We start from the raw sequence: 18,772 nt of genomic DNA, 5'->3' as shown, positions 1-18,772 counted from the left end.
TATTAGCACTTCTTTACAATTACAACCAATTATGACAGCTCACAAGCAATGACTGTCTAAGACTCACTCCATTCCTTATTGGACTACAAGCATCTTCTCTTCAGCTGTGATGAATGACAAACGATGAATCTGTGCTCACACACACTGAACTGCCTAATAAGATGTGTCTGACAAATCCCCCTTATGAGTGAAGTATAACTCTTTTATAACTTCCAGGAGGCCCAAATATTGGTCACCATCTCAAACTGTTCTTCTGTTATTCTGTGTTATCCACTGCCATAGGAATTGGTGTCTTTGTTAATATTTGTTGTCATGGAAACATGCGTCAATCTATGACAATGCTTTGGCCTTCACCAGCCTATCCATTGCAGCAGCACTCTGTGTTAGTTAGTTAGTTATTGGAGAGGGTGGGTTTCCCCATGCACTTAGACCAGTATTGGTCCATTGTGCTTCCCTCTATGATATTCTACCAGTCTCTATACCCTACCGATATTGGTGCGTACCATCAGTCCCGACCGAGCCAGCGAGTTCGGCCTCTACTGGCTTGGCGGTATCTATAATGCTTCCCCCATCTATCAGAGGCGTTAGAGANTGTCCTTGAATTTGGCTCAGTGACCTCCTTTGGAGATATGAGGTTCTTTTACGTGCCGTAAAGCTATGACACGGGACCCACGGCTTAATGTCCCTCCCGGAGGACTTGTTCCCTGAATTTTTCCACCCTTAAAAATTCCACCACCTCCGCCGGGTTTGAACCCGCGTACCACGAGTCATGAGGTGGGAACGTTACTCTAGACTACGGAGGCCGCTAGGACTCTGTGTTTACCAAAGTGTTGTCTAGCAATGGTCTATTCCAGCTTTCAGTCATCATGTCACAATATACATACAGGCATAAGTGTTCTGAATGCTGGCTGAATATTTCAAAGGTACTGTATCACTTCTTGGTCTGAACAGTGAAACAATGAATGAAATTGGTGAATTCTAGCAAAACCAAAAACAGCTTTCTGCAGCAATGTGGAAGCAGTAAAATATTTTAACTGAAATGAATGTCAGCATTAGCTTAAATGTGGCATCAAATTCAAACACTTCATTCACTTTGCCCATGAAGCTCAAATTTCATCATACCACGCAAATCAGGCATGTATGATATTTTTATAATATGACAGTTCTACTGATTTCATCAGAAGTCTATTTTATACATAGACAGCCATTTTCATATAAATGATCATTATACTGAAGTATTATATAACACAAAATGTTTAGCTCAGTCAGACCTATAAATAATTCTGTTTGAAATATTTTGCTGAGAGAGTAAATATTAAATAAAATATTCTTACATATTAATTTTGTTGATCAAGCAAAGTGACAGCCTTCATTGGCTGATATGTATTTTGGTTTAAGTTTTAATAGGAACTCCGAATCACAGAGTTAACTACACTCACTTACATTATATATATGATGTTTTAGTATCCTATGTGGCATTTCAATTAAAATGGTAGATCAAATTGTCCAGTATACTGACTGCCAATGTCAAATTAAATGTGCATCTTCAAACTTTTACATATATAAAGTACAGTCATATGAGTTGTGAGGCCACATATAGTCTGGCAGAAGTCTATTGACATTTCAGATAAATGTACTGCCTCCACCTTCAGGCATAAAATATCTGTAAGCATTAAAAAATGAACTGCTTCACTTGCTAGAATAACCAGGCAAGTTCTATACAAATTTAAAGTTTACAAGCTAACTAACATTTTTTTTTTTTCAATTTTTGAGGTCTGTTTCAGTCTTCTACACATTTTTCAGTACCACAGAAAATTACAGATATGTTACAGAATTAGGTTCAGACAGGAAGGGGAAATCAAAGAGAGAGCAGTGACAAGCCAGAAAAGTGTGATTAGCACAACTTACATTCTGGACATGGTAGAAGCCCAATGGTGGTCCTTTTCCTGTGTTCTTAACTGGTTCAGTAGAAAATGCTTCATCATGCCGATGAAGGAAGCTGTAATGAGTATATAAGATATGTATTTACAGGCTCTGTCTCTAACAGTGTACAAATCAAAAGAATTCTATTAACAAATTTGTGACTTTTGTTAAACTTGATGACACTTTGATGTCACACATCTCTGCGGTTCTTTTTTGTTCCTGCAAGACTGCTTATTTGAAGTCTTGTCCTTCTTTCATGAAAATTTAGTGCTTTGGTTAATATTACCAAAGCAACATACTACATAAAATACTATGTAAGCAAACACTGTATGACAGACACTTCAGGATTCCTTTAACATGAAATACACAAAAGGATTTTATGATCGAGTATGATTATATAAATGACATATTCTCTTTATTGTAAGCATTTGAAAATTTAAGTAATAACATGAGATAAGTAAACTAAAGTACAGAAAGAATGAATGAGGAACCAAATGATTTAAATTCATCACCTAGCAGGATAATTAAGGAGGATGCATATGTAGCTATGATGAAAGAAACGAATGACAGACAGAATCTTCATGGAGAAAGTGCTTGGGAAAGTAATCATTCTGAAGGGAAAGATGACCAATATTAAATAAATAACTTTCATGGGAACACGTTTCAGTAGTATGGATTGAACTGAACTGTCTCAGGATCAGGTTGAATGGCAATGTTTAGTCTCACTTATTCTGACGCCTCAGGTTACATAACACGTTAATATAGTCTTCACTGGAGAAGCTAGAATGTGATACACTAACATCTGATAAATCAGTGTAGAGGCACAAAAGAGGTCAAAAATAAAACTTTTTAAGTTAGCACTAAAGGCAGCTACAGCAATGTTCAGACATACTGTGTTACATGTGCATTTAGTTTCTAAACCAATATACTGTTTAATAACCAAACAATGGAAACACAAAAGGAAGAATATGATCAGCTGAAAATAACCAGTTATGCCTTCTGATTAATTGATGTTTGAATAAATATTGTTTTCATGGATAAAGCAGCTGGGGTGTGAAGCTAACCACTGACCTCCATCTAGTGCTGAGGTTGAGAATGGTGGAGCTATACTTCCACTCCCGCACATGTCTTCATGGCATAGTGCTTAATCAAGCACAGGGGCAACTTTATTTTTTTTTTACCTTTTTACTCACTGCTTTCATATGAACTGTACCTCTGAGATTATAGATCATATAGAAGACAGACATATGACTATCCTTACTTGAACTGGCAGAAGATGTCAGCATACTCTGTCGAAATGCCAACAGCTTGTAGAACCGTGACTCGGAATGTAAATTCATTTCCAACCTGCAGATGCTCTGGTAAATCTTCCTCCTTCATGTCAGATGACACAGAGCTGTCACCTCGACCACTGTCTGCATCACCGTCAATTTCTGTCAAACAAGACATCTATTAGGGATAGGTCTGCACACACATTCAACACATACAATGCACTTATCACAGAAAAAATTTATATTTGGGAGGTGTTATCAAATAAATCTTGTGACAAAAGTGTCTGTCTAGTCATCAGGAAATCTTTGCTTGCAATGCACTTTTTATCACATTAATATTCTACATTATGAAGATATGATGAACATATGAAAGTGGACTTCTATAATAAATGTCTCAGGTCTGAGATCAGTCAAATCAAGTGCAGATTTTAACATATGTCCTTTCTGTTCTCATATCCAATAAAAGATGAGTGTTTATACCTACAGACATCTGCCAAGATTCAGATGATTGCAGCTATCCAGGAAAATTACTGAAGCCATAACTGGCTATATAGCCACGAGTCATGACAGAATGTTGATATGATATGATCATTCAATTCAGTTACATTCTGTGCTTATTTATGAGCTTACTTAACAGCCCAAAGGCCATTTATAAAGTCAGTGCAAGCATAATAATGAACCAGAACAAACAAATACACGAATAAAAGACAAAACAAGGTAACTTGTATCATTCAGAAAATAATAAAAGCTCAGTAAGGGCAAACATGCCAACCATTTTGCAGTGGGAAACAAACATATATACACATACATTCATACTGAAAATAATTAACATATATTGTTGCCTGCTGCATTATGACAGTAAGCAGTTTCAAAGATGGTTATTAATATTTTCAAGGAACCTGCTGCTTTCATCTTCAAAGTGAATGCAAAGAGTAGGTTTCCCTGCAACACTGGTAAACACCTAGGAGACTACATGGTGTTGTAACCCAGAAGACCACAATCCAGATCTTGGATGCTTATAATGGAATCTGAACTGCTAAGAGGGACTGACATGATTTGAGACTTGCTTTAAGATGTGCCTCATATGAAGAAAACACAATAAACAAACTAAATCCTTTGGAAAAACTGATCAGTTTTACTAACCATCAACTTTGCAGGAATCCTTGCCATTTTCTTGTGCCTCCACTTTGTCTGGAATGTCCTGTTGATCCTTGCAGGGATCCTGGATATTGCCCTGTCCTTCTACCACTCTCTCATCTATATGCTGTTGATTCTTTTCCAACGTTTGAGCCAACAATGTGCTGCGTTTTGATGGGCGTTGCTGACCAATGAAAAGTTCGTCATCGAATGAAATGCGAGCAGACTGTCTTACACCACTCAAGTACTCACTGTTCTCCTCTTCTGGAACATTACAGTGCATATCAGTGTTCGAAATGTGCAATCAGCAGGCCACTAAACTCTGTGCCTGCCACATTAAATTTGATACACATATATTTCTACTATGTTGGATGTTATGTGCTGTATGTGATATATTTTATATGTGTGAACTTTTGGGAGTTGTTTCTACTCCCACTTTCAGGCAACTGATTATCATTATATTGACAGATATTTTTATTCTTTTTTTTTTTAATTTTGGGAAATTATCCAAATTATCCATATGCAGATGTCTCAAAAGGCATGCCGAATTGCCTGCAAATTTGAGTTCATGAAAAATGGATACAAAGTACCATTGATAATTTTCTTTATTTGTGGAAGACATCACTGATAACTTACTCTACATATCATTATAATTTAATTACATGTAGGCACAGTTTAACCACAGTGACGGAGGGGTATGGAAATCCTGAACTGTGAATGAGTGACAAGAAACTGGAATTGATAGTGGAACAGACCCAGCACAGATCACTCTAATAATGGATAAGGACCCTGTTACAGTGTTGCTTGCATATGCCGAATATGGTAAAAGTGTAATTCTGTTTTTTGTAGTCTTTCAAACAAATTAGTTGAAAATTGTGTGCTGGGTGTCTCGGCCAGTTCCATGAATTAATTTAATAACTAATATTAGTAGAGTATCTTCAGTTTTAATAGAGATGATAGCATTCAAAGATTTGAAATTCATTTCATGCTGACAAATACACACATCAGATGATGTTGCAACAGTAAATATCATTGAGAGAACTCCTTAATTAATATTTTAATGGTTCATGTATCAATCTCTCTGGTGGTCCCTCATTTGTTCTATACAAACTTACTCAATAATGTACAGACACCTGCCTGCTGACCAAATGTCCTACATGAGGGCTTCAATGCTGTACAGCTAAGAAAATGTATATTGAAATCTCATTATAATGTAATTTTCACAAGATTATAACAGTTCAATCAATTGTCACTGTTAACCTGAACAAACTGTGTAAAATTGTGAATCCCTGATAAGATTTGAAGTTTTCACAAGGAAAATACAGACTGTGACCTTCTGGGTTATGACACCAGGCAGTACTGTATGAGATTACCACTGGTTTAGAGAAACCTACTATTTCCAGTTTGAAGACAGATATTCTATGGGGATGCAACAGGCTTCTTTGAAATAGTGGTAACCATGCATAATACTACACAGTACCATAAACCAGAATACCACAACCTAAATATGAGCACCTGCATGTCACAGGTTTCAGCTGCACCAAGTCTGGAGTGTTACTTACCAATGACAGCTTGAACCGCAACTTTGAGGTAACCTTTCACATCTCCTTTCTCATTAACAATAGCAACTTTATGGATAAGTGGGACTGGATACATTAAATTGCTGAGATACACAAACGCTCTGAAACAAAATCACAATACTCATCGTACTCTATTATACAAGATTAGGTCCAAGTGTGGTTAAGACTATCTGTATCTGACCAGTGGCATGAATATTTTACTGGCAAAATACTGTACCATGTGGACCTGTTGCTGGGCAACAACCATGATATAAGGAAATATACAACAGCCATTACTGAGTAACAGATTCTCAAACAAACACATTCCCATGGAAACAGCTGAACAGCAACACAGGAACGGTGTTTTCTATGTGGTCCATGCTGAGAGGTCATAAGTGGGACAAGTTTAGAGTTTAGTCAGTTGTGAGACATTCATCAGCCTGTAAGATGCAAGCAGAGGACACTGTTAGGATCCATTACCAGGAACAGCTAGTGAAAACAAACTGAGAAGACTTGGTATGTGCTGCAGTGAATTCTAGAGTTTGTGAATTAGTAACAGTGCTATAACTGCTGCTAGTTTTGATCTGGAAGTGTTCAATAAATCCAATTATCAATCCAAACACCATCTATAGTCACTCATACACCTGACAATATTAAGATCCCAGGCCAATCCCATCTCCAGGGAATTCTACAAAATATCTAAAAAGATTCATAGCTTGTCACATTAAATTCTGAATTGAAAGAAGCCACAGGGTTTTTAAAATTTCACCTCTATGGCCTTGGTATTTATTTATTACAGCTGCAAATTCTGTAACTTTCATCACCTTCGAACAGAGCGAGTGCAATAATTAGTAACACAGCATAATCTATAGTCCATTTTTGACAATGACAATAAAGAAAAGGGGAAACAATTATATTGCTTGCATTCTGTAAGATGTACACCCAATCAAAATGTCTCAAATAAATTATATAAATGTTAATGGTATCTATATTTTATATTATATATGATTAACCACTTTTGGTGGCAATTGATTTAAGTTTTATTTAATCTTCATGTAAAGGACTTATACTGAACCATGTGACTAGGAGAAGGTGAACACAGAGAAAATACAAACACTGTGGAGAAAACCATGGCATGCAACTCATCACTGTCATCATCGTCATCAGTGTTGTTGTCATCCTGATCATCATCATGAACTTTATAGGGATAAGTCATTATGGCTTGCTTGTATGACTGCCAAGATGGTCACACACTCCATCATCAATCTGATCTTCCATGTCTCATGACACGCCTCTGTTAGTACTAGCATGACAACTGCGAAGGGCAGTCTGTTATCATCCTTTCCAGTTCTGTTGGTTTCCTTGTGTTTCTTCAACTGTATTTGTAACTTTCAATATTTCTTTCATGACAGAATTTCTGTGGTTGTCTAATCTTGTAATCAAATACAGAAATTAGCAATATTATTAAAAAACTACAAGTGGGAAGGTTAAGACAAGAAAGAAAGCAAACGACTGTGAAATAACAACCCCAAAAATGAAAATGTCCATCCTGCTGTTGCTGCCGATGACAATGACTACTGTATTGCTCAATATGCAATGATTACCTGCCGACCATCCTGAACCAAGGGAAGCGGTCATAGAATGGGTCTCCTCCTGTCAGAGACTCGATATTGTAGTCTGGTGATGTTGGAGACAGCTCAGCTTCATTGTGATACATCTCTCTCATCAGCTCAAGTCGCTGTCTGCAAGTATAAACATGACATTTCAACTACTAAAGATAATCGCTTGGAAAAGTGCACATATACACCAACTGCATAACAGATAGATGAAGATATGCTCTACTCTCTCACTTAACCAATTTAAGCAATCAGCACTTACTTTTACTGTGAACATTACAATAAGTTTATCATTTCATAATCAAAGTGTTCTATCTGATTGGAGGTATTCATGCAAGATTGTGATCTTCTGGGTTGTGACAGCATATAGTCTGGTAGGTAGTTATCAGTGTTTTGTAGAAATATGTTGCCTCTACCATCAGGTCACTTCTGCTCACAAGATGGTAACCACCTACCATACTACACAGTTTCTCAATCAAGTAGACCACAATTTAAACAAAGTGTTCTATGTTCATTCTATTATGTTGCAAATATCTTGCATTATGATGTAACCACCCACTTCTGCATGAAACTTAGATACTGTTATTATGATCCAGATACATTCCATTTAATGATCCCCACTAAATATTTCACTAAATTTTTGCATCATCACCAAAATCACATAATGGTACTATATTCATATGGAAGGAGCATTTAGCACAGTCTTTGCAGATATACAAATGAATGATTAGCTATTATTCTAATAAGCATTTCTACTGTAATAAACCACCCAATTTGCATACATACATAAAACACATATCATGCACTACTGTCTCAAAAACATGCACTAAACATCAAATATTAAATAAAATAAGTATTAACAACATAAGACATTCACTTGTTCCCAAACACTGTGGTATGAAGGAATACTGGCCATGGAAGTAAAGGTATGTGAGCTGTAGAGTTCAGTAACGGACAGACATGAGTGGTGGTCAGCTTTAAATCCAGCAAGAGAGTCTCAAGTGTCCGTCTGGCATCAGCAGGTTCCAAGACCATTCTAAATAAGGTGGTGAAGACATAAATCCCAATGCTCCTAACATCCAACAATCAGTCACTTTATTCAGAAAGCTATCATGATCCCCAGATATATACCCCCCCACAAAAAACTCTTAAAAATGTACAACAAATACACAAATGTTACAAAATTATTTTCATTTACTTTACTGTCTGCAGGTCCAACATTTTTAAAAGATACTAAGCTTTTGCTATAGACATTTGAATTTGAATTTACAATATTTTCAACAGCTAAATGAGCTGTTTTACCATTTCTCCTCAGGAGACATAAATAAAAAATTTTGGATTTGAGCTTCTTAGAATGATGGCTAGCAAGAGTGCTGTCTTCTGGGATGTAACATTTTGTAGTCCAGTAGAAATACACCATCATTTTAGAGGAACATGCTACCTTCAGAGCCAAAGAGTGAGCCAAGCAAGTAACCAGAAAGAAGAGGCAATAAACTTTTGGCCTGAAGATGGAGGCAGTATGTTCCTCTAAAATAATGATTTGGACTACATGGCATTAAATCCCATGACATGATACTCTTCACACAAATAAAGAATTTCATGACAACAGAAGAGACAGACTCTCTTTTGAGAATTTCTTCTTATCTTCACTTAATGTTATAAAATGTTCATAATATCATATAGGAGCATCCTGCTGCATTAACTGATCACTCTGAACCATGGAGTTAATTATTTACATTAGATATTAACAACATCTACATTTCACGCCATGTACTAATTTCTTGTATGATAAATCTGACCAACTTCACATAACATAAGCTTTATAACTGATTAGTGTCCACCAAAATTAAATTCATCCAACAACTTTCAATGGACACCCAACATCAAATTTTATAGACTGAAGTCATATAATTGTGCAGATCAAACATGCAGATCAAACAGATGGATAGACAGGTATACACACTATGTGTTCCTTTATGAATCTTTGCAAAGAATGCATAAATATCACTGTATGATTACAACCTATAAGCTTTGAATAAAACACATTCTGGAAAAAATAAAAAATTATAGCCTGCTAATAGGACATTCCTTTCTCACAACACTGATCCCACTGTATCCAGATGCTAGAAGACAGTATTTTCAATTGTATTTATTTAAATCAGCACAACTTTTGTACAGGTTCACTACTCATTAAGTATTAATTAATATATGCTTTGGGCCCTCGGTCATAATCAGGTAATGTAGGGAGTATAACATCCCTACATTACAGAAATATCAGATGTAAAAATTGGCAAATCTAAGTTTGGAGCAGCCAAGTTTACAGTGCATGTACATTATGTGATGATGGCTACAAGGCTGAAACATGTAGCAGTTAATACACATATCCAGAAAGCTGTGTTGATGGAAATAAATACAGCTGAAAATACAACACAACATGATGTGACAATACAATACTTAGAAGACAGTACATTTAAACACACTCATACTTTATACACCACCTTTCCATACTAAGTATCGAAAGGAGTAAAAATAAATCTATCTGATGACTCCATTAATGAAAACTTCAAATTTCAAACATTACCAGAAATGCTAATGGGAGTAGATGAGAAATTAGAAATTAAATTTTTGAAGTGTAAGTTCACTCAAATATGTTAAGAGTCAGAACAGAAATGGTTACAACAATCTGATTATGCAAATAGAACAGGCAGAACAACGATAGCAAGAAAACAAGAATTAAAATATAAAGGAAAGAGATCTATGGGATGACACAGAACAAGATGGTTCTGCCAAGTACCATAAGACATTTTTAAAAAAAAGAGGAAAGCATGGTCAAGAAATTGAAAAGGAAGAAAGAATATATTGGAAACACTTCAACCATTGACCTGTATAATACAGAAAAAATGTTAAAAGAAGACTAATGGAAGTTGTGTAAGATGAAAATGCAATGTCAAAAAACACACAAAAGACAACAATCATGCAACATGTGTTATTTGTAGTGGTCACATAATAGTATATATAGAGGAATACTTCTTTTCAATACAATCATGCTGTGACTTAACCATCTGCTAGTTATAACACTGTATAACACAGCAATCATATTATCTGAAATTTAAATATCCAGAAAAAAGGGAGCAAAATGAATGCAAACAAGAAATCATATTATGCAGATAAATTGTAAAAGATAAATCTTTCTAAATAAGTGCAATATTGTAACAAACAGATGAAATATTGCAGGTACTATATATAGCTAGCAGCATCTTCATCGTGGAGATCCTAAAAGAGAACTATAGAACAAGATCTGTAAGGAAACAACTTGCTACAAGTCTCATAGTGCTCAGAGTGGCTGTGCATTACATCTCTCTGCAAATCTAAATGTCAATGCCAACTGGTTAACTGCCATACCAACAGTTAGGTCAGTTTTAAAGGGTTCTGATGATGGCATATCAAACTTAGGGTTACTGGGTTTCTGGACTTTCTCTGTCAATCAACATATAACACATTTCAGAAACTGGATCTGTTTCCATTCTCAGATGAAAAGCTGGTGAGGCACCTTGTCCATTAGAAAACGCAGTCACTGGACCAGATATGTTATTTCTAACAGACTCAACTAGGTAGGTCCCTCCCTGCTTTTTCATCTGATGATGGAAAGAGATCCAGTTTACAAGAAGCCATTTTCTGTTCAGGATGCTAGATGAAGGACAAAGTCCAGATATTCAGTAATCCTAAGTACAAAAGTTAGGTGCTCCCAGCATCTAGCCTTCAAGCAAGAACACATTTTCTAAGACCCTAACTGATAAAAGTTTCCATACATGGCAAAAATCTATGATTGGCTGGTAGATTCTTAGATAATTTAATGATGATGTTCCAGCTGCAGGGGTTATATACAAATATAAAATGCAGAGGGTAGATATTCATGAATGGTGAATATACCTTGAGTCAGAGTCAGTCGGTCATGAGATATTTAAAGGTACTACCCTGGCATTAGGTTGTAAATACTGTGGAAAACCGCAGAAACACTTCAGTTTGGATAACAGGTAATCTGGCCAAAATTTTAAATGGGCATATGCACATAAAAGGCCCAATTATTACTGATACACCCTGGTCCAAAAGTAAAGTCTGGACAGTTACTGATCTCTGTAAATCCAGTGACAGAATTCTTATGTTATTTAATGACACTGTATCTACTGCACTGGTTATATACTGAAATATAAAATGATTGTTCATGGTGATTGGTAGAGGAAGTGCTATAAGACCAACTGTAGGAACAGACAAAAACCACAAACATCTCAGGAGAGATTCCAGTCAAGAGCACCTTAAATATGAAGCAGTAATGCTAATCACTCTAAAATGATGTTTAGTAAGAATGAAGGGAATAAGAAGGGACAAAGCCTTGTGAAAGCAGCTGCAGAACCTGGCAAAGACAAACTTGGATTTGCTTTATCTGCTGGGAGATCATTTTTTACCCATATATGAAGGAAGCTGAGGAAATTGTAACACGTTGAAGAATTAATGGGCTGCAGGAAGATGCAGTGTCTACCAGCATAAGTACCCAAGGTCTCATCAACTCTTGTGGTACATTCTAACATACTGGAAACGTCAACCTGTATAGTGCGTGAATAATGGACTATAAGACTAGGAAGATGGAACTTATCACGGTATGAAAACTGGCTACATCCTTATTGCTTGGAAACTTCACACTGCTTCCATTTTTATGTCATATATTTTACTCAGTAGATTTGAACTGGATAATGTAAGTAAAAAAGTAAATTAAAGCTATCCCTGTACCAGGCCGTGAAAGCCCATAGAGTTGTGAGACGTTGAGGATAATGTAGCTGACAATTTTGGTGTACATCAGTTATGGATTAATGATTGCCAGGACAGGTCACTCTCAAACAGACAAACAAAAAGCTTGGGAAAAGATTCATATACGATAAAACCTCCATATTATGAATCTCTCTCTAATAATACCTTCACATAACAAACAAAGTAATGGCACAGTGGATACAGTACCACAAAATAATCTTAAGAATCAATTGCCACCATGTTCAATTGACCCACACTGTCAATGAACACTGACTGCTCCCTCCCCACAGGCAAAGCAGCCAGCATATAAAGCTGGCCAATATCTCTAAATATGAAGCTAACAAACACTGGAGCTTTATCTCTATGACCCCTACATGCCTTCATAGCATGGAAATTATNAGTTGTGAGACGTTGAGGATAATGTAGCTGACAATTTTGGTGTACATCAGTTATGGATTAATGATTGCCAGGACAGGTCACTCTCAAACAGACAAACAAAAAGCTTGGGAAAAGATTCATATACGATAAAACCTCCATATTATGAATCTCTCTCTAATAATACCTTCACATAACAAACAAAGTAATGGCACAGTGGATACAGTACCACAAAATAATCTTAAGAATCAATTGCCACCATGTTCAATTGACCCACACTGTCAATGAACACTGACTGCTCCCTCCCCTCAGGCAAAGAAGCCAGCATATAAAGCTGGCCAATATCTCTAAATATGAAGCTAAGAAAGACTGGAGCTTTATCTCTATGACCTCTACATGCCTTCATAGCATGGGAATTACGCAGATGGTAACTTTTATTTGCATCAATCAAAGAAGAAAATAATCCATGTGAGCCACATAAACAATACTCTTAACAGGCTGTAAACTATATAACAACCTCCTATAAAACTTCAAAACAGAATATGTTGAAATTTGCTATATGCAAGTTTTACTACATATGTATATGTTTTACTGTGGCTGTCAATCAGAAAAAAAAAAAATTTCAATGAAACACTGGGGACATTCTGACATATTCCACTCTGAGTACTGACTGTTTCAAAGCACAGAAAAAACACACTGGGCCCTCAGAAGAAGCAAAGCTAGGGGAAAAGAAAAGATTGTTGACAAGAGAAAAGCAGATAAAGAGTGTCAGGTGGGAGATCAGCCAGAATGCCATGCCATGAAGTCACATCACATTACTGAAATGAGCTCACAGATATACGCACATTTTGCTAGTGAGCACCAACCTCGAAGGCAAAAGATTTGCAAGCGAGAACTTCTGATTAGCACAGACAGAAAGACATTGGAAAAAGTCATCCTTCGCCTCCGGTGTCTCGGGGCTAAGATCTTCGTTGTAAATATGACGCATGAGTTCCAACCGATGTCTACAATACAGGAAATTATTGTGTTAATTATTTTACAGATGTCTCCAACATAATCATAAGCAACTAACCTGTATCGTGGACAAAGTTTGTTCTATTAAAATAAAACACACCAGGAGTGGAAAATGCTTTTCTTTTGCCTTGGAGGTTTAGAGGACTGTATGGAAAGGAAAACACATTTTCCCACAAATGTTGAACTGGACACACATGTCTGTAAAACATAAAGGTCATATTTTTCTTTCCAATATGCAAAATACAAATTGGATGAAAAGTGGTGAAGAGAGATTGCTTCAAAAAGCTGATGCAATTTAAAAATTAAATGACATGTTTCATCCAATTTTCTGCTACACATTCTATTTATCAGACATCTAGAATAAAACTATAAAACTTACATCAGATTATTAAAAAGGACATTAACTGTCACCATAATGAAAGGATCTTTCTGATAATCCACTTCTATTTGCTCCAAGAATAGTGGAAAGCATTCAAACTTTGTCTACAATGTACTTGACAGCTACACACAGAATCACTGAACTGTATATAACTATTCACACTCAACATGCAGTACTCCAGTGAAAAAGTGAAACATGTTTTGAAGACCACAAGTATGCAGTAGCAGTATTACTTGGGTGCATAACAGATTATGATGTCATTGATGAACTTCTTATGGAATACAAGCACAAGTATATTATATTTAAGCATCCTGTTGCACTATACACTTCTATATGTAATAATACAAATGCCGTCGTCAATACAACAATTTATTTGGTTGTAGTTCTTTGTCTTTTCTTCCTCTCTACACTACATGTTTTGGCAGCAACCGGCCATCATCAGGTGTATTTTTCACTACGTAGTTGTCACACTGCACACAATCTAAAATCTAAAACACCAGCCTGTCAGTTTTGTTTAAAATCTCACCAGCTGATTCAGTCACAAATAATCCTGATGGAAATAATATGATGACGATAATTTATGGATTATATTCTACTTCAGTGTCTCATTGAATGGTGGAGAAGAAATGAATGACATATAACAGTAGATGACCAAATATACTGACAAAGTCTTACTCTTTTAGTTCTCTTTTTCTGATATTTAATTTTCCCCCTAAGTGTGAGAAAAGTCACCCTCTCTTCTTAGCACTGACTGACAATAATTTGTATCTATTGTGACACAAAGATGAGAAGGAACAGAGACCCAAGTCAAAGTGTTCAGTAGCAAGGAAGTGGGATTCATATATCACTACAAATATGGTCACAGGAGATGTCAGTTATCTTAGTAGTTAATTCCATGGTACAAGGTATTTCTGGAAAAGCTGATATTGTTAGTCAGTTGGACCATATCCTCAGCCAGGTGAATTCAGTAAAATTTTCACTTTCCATTTCTCTAAGATCCATTTCAGTACTATCCTCCCATCAACATTTAGATATCCTATGAGGTATCTTCCCTTGAAGCTTCCCAAACAAGGTTATGCAGATACATTCCTCATTTTACCATTGCATGCCATGCCTTATCCATATCACACTTCTTGATTTAATCAACCTAGAAATTAGGAAAATATTAAAATTATGAAGCTCCTAATTATATAATTTTCCTCATCTTCCTGTTATTTCCTCTTTTTTTAGTACAAATATTCCTTTCAGCACTTTATGTGAACAGTTGGGCTGTGCCACAGCTCAAGCAGTTAGTCGCTGGCTTCCCATGGCGGCAGCCCGGGTTCGAACCTGGGTCTGGTCAAGTGGGATTTGTGGTGGACAAAGTGGTGCTGGGGCAGTTTTCTCCAAGTACTTCGGTTTCCCCTGCCAATCTTCATTCCACCAAATTCTCCATTATCATAATCACCTGGGGCAAGTAGAATAGGCCAATCAGTGGCCACCTTGCTGAGTGGACCCAGCTGGACTCCACCCCCCACTATGCAAATTAAAAAAGAAGAATTATGTGAACAGTTACTACTTTAAACTTTCTATATCCCCAACAAAAATTATAAAACTGAGAGAAATATGATTCTTAGGGAAGTTTAACAACCAAAGCATGACAACTAGTCCAAATACTGGGTAGAATACATGCAAATATTATATCTTGTGATCAAACACAAGAGCTGGACATTGTCAAAACCGAAGCACTCACTGCTCAAGGCAGAATGAGTGCAAATTATTCCCCTACAATCTAAATGCAGACATGAATGGTCTCCAGCTCCATTTTTCACTTTAGTGTGTATGTCTCACAGAAACTGAAATTCACCTGAGCTTCTCAAGAGTCCAATAGTGGGTGGCCCCATTCTTGGTGTCCTGCACCTCTACTGCCACAATGGTACGTGGAAGTGGTCTATCCTCCTCATCATCCTCGTCCAATGCAGGCAGCAGATCAACAGGCAGGGGTGAGTATAGGGTGTCTGTGAGGAGGGTGAATTGGAACTGTACCTGCAACAAGATATTAGTGCCATATGCTGCCAACGTGTGAACTATTACACCAGGTTCCCAGTGATGAGCTGCATATATATCACCTGGCACATAATGCGAATCTACCAACCACTTATCAAAATGCATTTGTTCAATGTTTTAACATTCTGCAACATTCAGACACTTTTACATATAGTGGATATTTAAAAACACTCAATGTTAAATGACAAGCATGGAGAACAAAAGTAGCACGTCTTTTGTTTTTGTACCTTGCACATGGTGACAGGTAATATAGTTATTAAATGCTGGAATGAGTATATTATGTATTCACCACTCATCTCCTTTAACTACTTTTTCAATTTTTTTTTTAAATTCGCATAGTGGGGGGTGGAGTCCAGCTGGGTCCACTCGGCACATCAGCCACTGATTGGCCTATTGTACCTGCCCTGGGTGATTATGAAAATGGAGAATTTGGTGGAATGAAGATTGGCAGGGAAACGGAAGTACTTGGAGAAAACCTGCCCCAGCGCCACTTTGTCCACCACAAATCCCACTTGACCAGACCCGGGCTTGAACCTGGGCCGCCGAGGTGGGATGCCAGTGACTAACCGCTTCAGCTATGGCGTGGCCTATCTCCTTTAACTAAGTCATGGCAAAGTGGCCTCCGTAGTCTAGGGGTAACGTTCCCACCTCATGACTCAAGGTACGCGGTTTCAAACCCGGCGGAGGTTGTGGAATTTTTGAGGACGGAAAAATTCAGGGAACAAGTCCTCCGGGAAGGACTTTAAGCCGTGGGTCCCATGTCGTAGATTTATGGCACGTAAAAGATCCTCATGTCTCTAGGAGACCTCTGAGCAAAATTAGGTAAAAAAGTTTCCTGCCCAAGTAGTTTCCAATGCCTCTGGTAGATGGGGGAAGTATCGGGTACCACTGCCAGTAGAGGGGCCGAACTCGCTGGCTGAACGGGGCTGATAGCAAGCACCAGTACCAGAAGGGTATGGCGAGTGGTAGAATATCAAAGGGGATGTACAACAGATCAACAACTGGTCGCAGTGCATGGGGAAACCCACCCCCTCCAATAATGAATGAATGAATGAATGAATGAATGAATGAAGTCATGGCAACTGGATGAATATGCGTATATTTCTGGAGTCCTCATCAAGTTTCTGGCCTTATTTCCTTATTCTCATTAGCTCTCAACCGTGTAGCTAATTTTCAGAAACAGTGATATGGAAATCAATAACTACAGATCACCACAGTGCAAACTTTTCAAATTACATGTGACTTAACAATAGCCAGTTTTCTGGGAGCTGGGGGCAGCCAGAAAATTTGCTTACAAACTTACATCTAAGCCAGTGACAATCATTTTTTATCATCAATCTACAGTACTATCCATCTCTGCTCCTGTTGGTAGAAGACCATAACTAACTTTAAAGTGCAAAAGCATTCTATGCCCTCCTCTGATATTTTTTTATTCAGTAGCTAACACATACTCATAACTGATCGGTATTATATCCACTTCTGTTGGCATCTATCTAATATATAAAGTAATTATCATGTAACACAATAGTGATACATGATAAAAAGCTGATAAGTGGAAATGTATAATCATAAGACTATCACAATAAATAATCAGCTTCATTATTTTAGGAAGAATACATGCAAAAATGGGCACTTTCGGTAACTGCTGTGGTCAAAGGGACTATATATTCATAAGAATGTCATAAATAAGCAATTTTATTATTTCAGTAACATTTATCTTAGGATTGTGCTCTTTCATTAGTATTCAATAAACAAATCATCCTAAACTTCACATAAATAATACAAACTTCTTAATTATACATGCATATGGAACTGTAATTCTCACTGCGTAATAATCATAAGCGTTGCCATTTTCCACCATAAAAATGTGTTTCACATTACTTCCAAGCTCAGTTTCAGCCTCAAGGTAAAAATTTCATTTTCCTTTGCTCATATTTAATTTATGAAGATAACTGCTTCTTTGTCATGATGCCAAATATATTCAATCTCTGTAGTGCAGGAATGGTGACCTTTTTCAATGCCTGGTACCAGATGTACCTCAGAGGTTACTTAAAAATAAAAAGTGGTGCTAGCCATCTTTGTTGTTGGTCCAGTACCATTTGTGGACTTAATGAGATATGTGTTGCTGCACATTCTACAAATCTTAAACTCTTAGCCATTACATGATTTTGAAAACAACACAAACGGTATTTTATCTGTGAGATTACTTCTTAAATTTGACTTCATTTATCTGATGGTTCAAAATAATCAACAAGGCAATATAATTTTGTCTTTCCTCATAGCTGTCTCTCTGTGGATATCCATACTTCTTGGTACATGAGATGGATACATAAAGTAACAGCAAAAATTCACCTTATGAAAAGGAATTATAAAATTGTCATGGGTACCAGATGATACCTGTCACTGCCAAGCTTTACATTGCTGCAAATGGTTTGCAATCCCCACTATATAGCACTCATATCTACCAAGTAATAAGTAATAAGTAATAAGTTCAGCTTCAGAATACCTCCATCCTCGCCACCAAGACCCGCTATATGGATCGCATCATTAGGGTGGCAATTGAGATTGAACTGCATCCAGGAAATATGAACAGAGAGGGGGGGGGTTGTCTTGGCAAGTCTTGGAAACCTCTCATCTGTTCTCTTAAAA

At 36.9% G+C, this 18,772-nt stretch overlaps 1 protein-coding gene across 15 annotated transcripts in view; it reads right to left on the bottom strand.

Moving 5' to 3' along the window:
- LOC111869672 (kinesin-like protein unc-104) overlaps positions 1-18,772 on the bottom strand; it is a gene marked incomplete at its 5' end in the record, with an annotated part of 73,241 nt that overhangs the window by 26,774 nt on the left and 27,695 nt on the right. For 7 of the 15 annotated variants that reach the window (XM_033753515.1, XM_033753514.1, XM_033753519.1 and 4 more), the window contains 7 exon segments: positions 1,909-1,999; positions 3,185-3,356; positions 4,338-4,595; positions 5,894-6,012; positions 7,495-7,632; positions 13,530-13,688; positions 15,924-16,102. In XM_033753515.1, coding sequence (XP_033609406.1) covers positions 1,909-1,999; positions 3,185-3,356; positions 4,338-4,595; positions 5,894-6,012; positions 7,495-7,632; positions 13,530-13,688; positions 15,924-16,102 — 1,116 coding nt within the window. 15 annotated transcript variants of the gene reach the window in all.

This window comes from Cryptotermes secundus, unplaced genomic scaffold (assembly GCF_002891405.2).
Source record: "Cryptotermes secundus unplaced genomic scaffold, Csec_1.0 scaffold1072, whole genome shotgun sequence".
In the NCBI taxonomy this organism is placed as follows: Eukaryota; Metazoa; Arthropoda; class Insecta; order Blattodea; family Kalotermitidae; genus Cryptotermes; species Cryptotermes secundus.
The sequence above is the reverse complement of the archived record's forward strand: the minus strand, read 5'-3'. Positions and strand labels throughout refer to the sequence as shown.